The sequence below is a fragment of the Notolepis coatsorum genome (assembly GCF_963971535.1).
Source record: "Notolepis coatsorum genome assembly, chromosome: 7".
Classification (NCBI taxonomy): domain Eukaryota; kingdom Metazoa; phylum Chordata; class Actinopteri; order Aulopiformes; family Paralepididae; genus Notolepis; species Notolepis coatsorum.
The window spans coordinates 69,772,896-69,777,895 of record NC_140171.1 but is presented as its reverse complement, the minus strand read 5'-3'; the positions used below and the strand labels follow the sequence as shown (position 1 = coordinate 69,777,895).

General features: G+C 44.3%; 1 protein-coding gene across 2 annotated transcripts in view; it reads right to left on the bottom strand.

Annotated features, from left to right (window-relative positions):
- The window catches only part of LOC311232328 (phospholipid-transporting ATPase ABCA1-like), an 82,134-nt gene that overhangs the window by 40,955 nt on the left and 36,179 nt on the right, over positions 1 to 5,000 (bottom strand). For both annotated transcript variants that reach the window (XM_084319083.1, XM_084319084.1), the window contains exon 8: positions 4,013 to 4,102. In XM_084319083.1, coding sequence (XP_084175209.1) covers positions 4,013 to 4,102 — 90 coding nt within the window. The remainder of the gene's footprint in view (positions 1 to 4,012; positions 4,103 to 5,000) is intronic.

The window sequence follows — 5,000 nt, the reverse complement described above, 5'->3', positions numbered from 1 at the left end:
GAAATCACATGACATCTAGAATTCTAACTCAAATCATGGGTGACTTTTGCCATCTATCGAAACTCGACGACAAAGGTTGACAGGACCAAAAATTTCACTCAGAGATGGCAGAATGTAGATCAGGACATATTTTGTATGGGTTTAAAGGCATGAAGTCATTTGAGGCGAATTATAGCCTGAGAAATTGGGAGGAAAATAGATGGGGGAGAGAAAGACTGAGAGAAGAAAGAGAGATATACAAAGACATAGAGAGATACAAAGAGAGAGATACATAGAGAGATACAAGGAGAGAGATACAAGGAGAAAGATACAAGGAGAAAGATACAGAGAGAGATACAAAGAGAGAGATACAAAGAGAGAAATAAAAAGAGAGCTATCTAGAAAGAGATAAATGGAGAGATAGAAAGAAAGAGAGAGAGAGAAAAAAAGAAAGAAGAAAGAAAGAAAGAAAGAAAGAAAGAAAGAAAGAAAGAAAGAAAGAAAGAAAGAAAGAAAGAAAGAAAGAAAGAAAGAAAGAAAGAAAGAAAGAAAGAAAGAAAGAAAGAAAGAAAGAAAGAAAGAGAGAGAGAGGGAGGGAGAGAGAGAGAGAGAGAGAGAGAGAGAGAGAGAGAGAGAGAGAGAGAGAGAGAGAGAGAGAGAGAGAGAGAGAGAGAGAGAGAGAATCTCTTGACAGTCCTTGAGGGCTGTTCTGGCTGTTCTGTCTTCGACACATGTGCTTTGGTGAGTGTCAGACATTTCAACAGCTGATGGCTTAGCATGAGGGACAAGAACAAACACACACACACACGCACGCACACGTCTAATGTGTTTTACATTAGAATAATATATATTTTTAAACCTGAGAGAGAGAGTCACGCCTCGTCCTCCTACCTACACTGTCTACTGTTTCAAGGTGGCACTGAAACAGGTCATTCCAGGTTAACAGAGTTCAAATTCCCTCTCCGCAATATAACCTTTACCAGCACAATACAGCCGACCCACATAAGTTCTTACAGAGACAGAGTGTTACATTCCACCCGTGCCTGCCTTCGTCCCCCCTCGCATTCCTGGACTTATCCCTGCACCTCACCTCCCCTTCCTTCCCTTGGACAGTTTCCTCACAGCCCGCACCTTTTCATGGACTTCTACCTCCACCTGCTGGACAATTGCCGTCATTACCCCTTGAACTCTGTATACATTTATGTCTGTTAAATTGTCCATGTTTCTGAGTGTTCTCCCCATCTTGCCGGCCCCCCAGTGTACTTGTTGCCTTTTGTATTCCCTTGTCTGGTTTAGTGTTATGTCCCCAGTGTGTGTGTTAGTGTATGTGTTATCAGTAGGGCTGTCACGGTAACCGCATCACCGCAATCCCGCGGTGTGTCAAGGCAACCGCGGATGGGGAACAGACAACCGCGGGGGGAAAAAGGGCCGTCATCATTTTGAACTCAGTTAATTTAATGACGAGGCGTCCGTTTTCCAGTAGCATGAGCTAACTTCACGTTTCCATACAGTTTACAACTCACAGATGAAATCAGGATTTATTTTCATATCCCAGACGCGAGCCCCAATGTATACCTTGTCCTGTATTAATCTGATCCGTAGTAGAGTACAGGGGAGCGTTCTCCTAACATGTAACTTGCTCAATGTTATTGACTAACGTCACACGCAAATCAAGTGCTACCATCCCCGCTACACTCTGACTACATCAACGTTTCCCTACTCTCACTTCGTTAATGTTATCATAGATATTATGATCTGTAATGTCAACTGGATAACGTTAGCTTTGTTTGCAATCTATAACGTTAGCTATATGCTAGCTATCTATAACGTTAGCTATTGGCTAGTTTCCCCCAATGATGAATAATGACACGAGTTGTGATATTTAACTAGCTATGTATGTGCATTCAAATTCACTAACGTTAAAATAGTGTTATAATAACGTTAAATGTTCGCTCAAATAACGTTAGTTTTAAGACCAATCAATTTGAAGCACAATGTGTGTGCTTTTCGGTGGACCATTTTCTCCTACTGTGCTCTGCAGCGCCAATTTCATCAACTAGTGGCCAATGTTACAATGGAAGAAAAAAACATATTAAAGTGAATGTTCTCACCGAATGAGAAAGAGGGGCCATAGAGGTTACAGTAGGAGGGATGAGATACAGAATACACTTTCTGAATGAGTGTCAGTAGGGGAGAAGATGGATAGTGTATGGGAAAGACCAACACACACACACGCACGCACGCACACACACATACACGCAAACATGCACGCGCACGCACGCACACACAGCTGACTCTTGTCTTATGTTCTGCCGACTCAGCAGAGTGAGGCTAAAGACCACAGGTGGTAGGGGGGGGGTTGGGGTTTCCTGTCATTGTGCGTGTTTGCGCGCGCGCGCGTGTGTGTGTACACACTCTCGTGAATCTCTGGTCTTTAAGTCACCTCTTCTCTCTTTCCTCTCACTACATTCCATACGGCTCCGATTATACAGCAGGAGATTTGTTCAATTCCCACCAATGGCAGGAGCTGGCAGGTCACTACCAAAGTTCAGGGGGGGGGTCTTAACACACTAGATTGTGTTGCTGTATAGTTCAGGGGGGGGGGTCTTAACACACTAGATTGTGTTGCTGTATAGTTCAGGGGGGGGTCTTAACACACTAGATTGTGTTGCTGTATAGTTCAGGGGGGGGGTCTTAACACACTAGATTGTGTTGCTGTATAGTTCAGGGGGGGGTCTTAACACACTAGATTGTGTTGCTGTATAGTTCAGGGGGGGGGTATTAACACACTAGATTGTGTTGCTGTATAGTTCAGGGGGGGGGTCTTAACACACTAGATTGTGTTGCTGTATAGTTCAGGGGGGGGGTCTTAACACACTAGATTGTGTTGCTGTATAGTTCAGGGGGGGGGTCTTAACACACTAGATTGTGTTGCTGTATAGTTCAGGGGGGGGTCTTAACACACTAGATTGTGTTGCTGTATAGTTCAGGGGGGGGGGGTCTTAACACACTAGATTGTGTTGCTGTATAGTTCAGGGGGGGGTCTTAACACACTAGATTGTGTTGCTGTATAGTTCAGGGGGGGGCTTAACACACTAGATTGTGTTGCTGTATAGTTCAGGGGGGGGTCTTAAACACACTAGATTGTGTTGCTGTATAGTTCAGGGGGGGGGTCTTAACACACTATGTAGATTGTGTTGCTGTATAGTTCAGGGGGGGGGTCTTAACACACTAGATTGTGTTGCTGTATAGTTCAGGGGGGGGTCTTAACACACTAGATTGTGTTGCTGTATAGTTCAGGGGGGGGGTCTTAACACACTAGATTGTGTTGCTGTATAGTTCAGGGGGGGGTCTTAACACACTAGATTGTGTTGCTGTATAGTTCAGGGGGGGTCTTAACACACTAGATTGTGTTGCTGTATAGTTCAGGGGGGGGTCTTAACACACTAGATTGTGTTGCTGTATAGTTCAGGGGGGGGTCTTAACACACTAGATTGTGTTGCTGTATAGTTCAGGGGGGTCTTAAACACACTAGATTGTGTTGCTGTATAGTTCAGGGGGGGGGGGTCTTAACACACTAGATTGTGTTGCTGTATAGTTCAGGGGGGGGGTCTTAACACACTAGATTGTGTTGCTGTATAGCTTGACGGGACAGAAGTCATGTTTACACGAAGCTCAAACTACTACATCAGATCAATACACAAGTTCACAAGCTTCTATGTTGTCCTTGTCAATCAATAGTGTACTCATCTCCTACTCAATCATATAGTGCACCCCCCCCCCACCCCACACACTACTCTATACACTATACACACTTTGGCTTGTGTCCATAGTCAAATCTACTCACAAAGAATAGATTGATTTTACCTAGAGAAAAATAACACAAAGAAAGGCCGTTTGAGGATCCCAAGTCAGAAAAACTGTTAAATCATTATCTCTGTAACTCTGTAAACAATACTTTCAGCAGGCTGTCTGTGTGTGTGTGTGTATGTGTGTGTGTGTGTGTGCGTGTGTGTGTGTGTAAGGTGCCTACCTCAACAGTCAGTGCCCCCAGGCTTTCCAGAAGGCCATCGGTTGCCGCGGAGACCTCCTGAACGACCTTAGGATCTGACTTGACATCCTTCTGCAAAGAGAGAGAGGGGGGGGGGGGAAGAGAGAGAGAGAGAGAGAGAGAGAGGGTCACAGTTAGACCCATGCTAGTTCTCTGTCTGCAAGCTATTTGTTTACTTCTCAATGTGCTGCTTTCAGACCCAATGGACGTGTCAGGCCAGAGTAATCACTCCATTCTATTACACAGTATAGGCTAACGACTAGTCTAATTCTTAACAGTCGTACAACAATGAAAAAAACACAAACTTTGCGACTCGAGAACTGACCACAGCTCGATAGATATTTTCAAACATTGTAAATGAGTCAGAAGAGAGAAGAAAAGACAGAAGGTGGAATGAGCGGTGGAGACAGGGTTGAGGCAGGAGTGGAAGAGAAAATATCATGTTGGCATGACTCTGACCTGCCATGGTTCACATGAGCGTGCGCGCGCGTGCGTGCGTACGTGTGTGTGTGTGCGTGCGCGCGTGTGTGTTTGTTCTTGTCCCTCATGCTAAGCATCAGCTGTTGAAATGTCTGACACTCACCAAAGCACATGTGTCGAAGACAGAACAGCCAGAACAGCCCTCAAGGACTGTCAAGAGATTTCTCTCTCTTTCTTTCTATCTCTCTCCATTTATCTCTTAGATAGCTCTCTTTCTATTTCTCTCTTTTTAATCTCTCTCTGTATATATCTCTCTTTGTATCTTTCTCCTTATATCTCTCTCTGTATCTCTCTCTTTGTATCGCTCTCTGTGTATCTCTCTGTATCTTTCTCCGTGTATCTCTCTTTGTATCGCTCTCTGTGTATCTCTCTGTATCTTTCTCCGTGTATCTCTCTCTGTATCGCTCTCTGTGTATCTCTCTCTTTCTTCTCTCAGTCTTTCTCTCTCCCCATCTATTTTCTTCCCGATTTCTCAGGCTATAATTCCCTT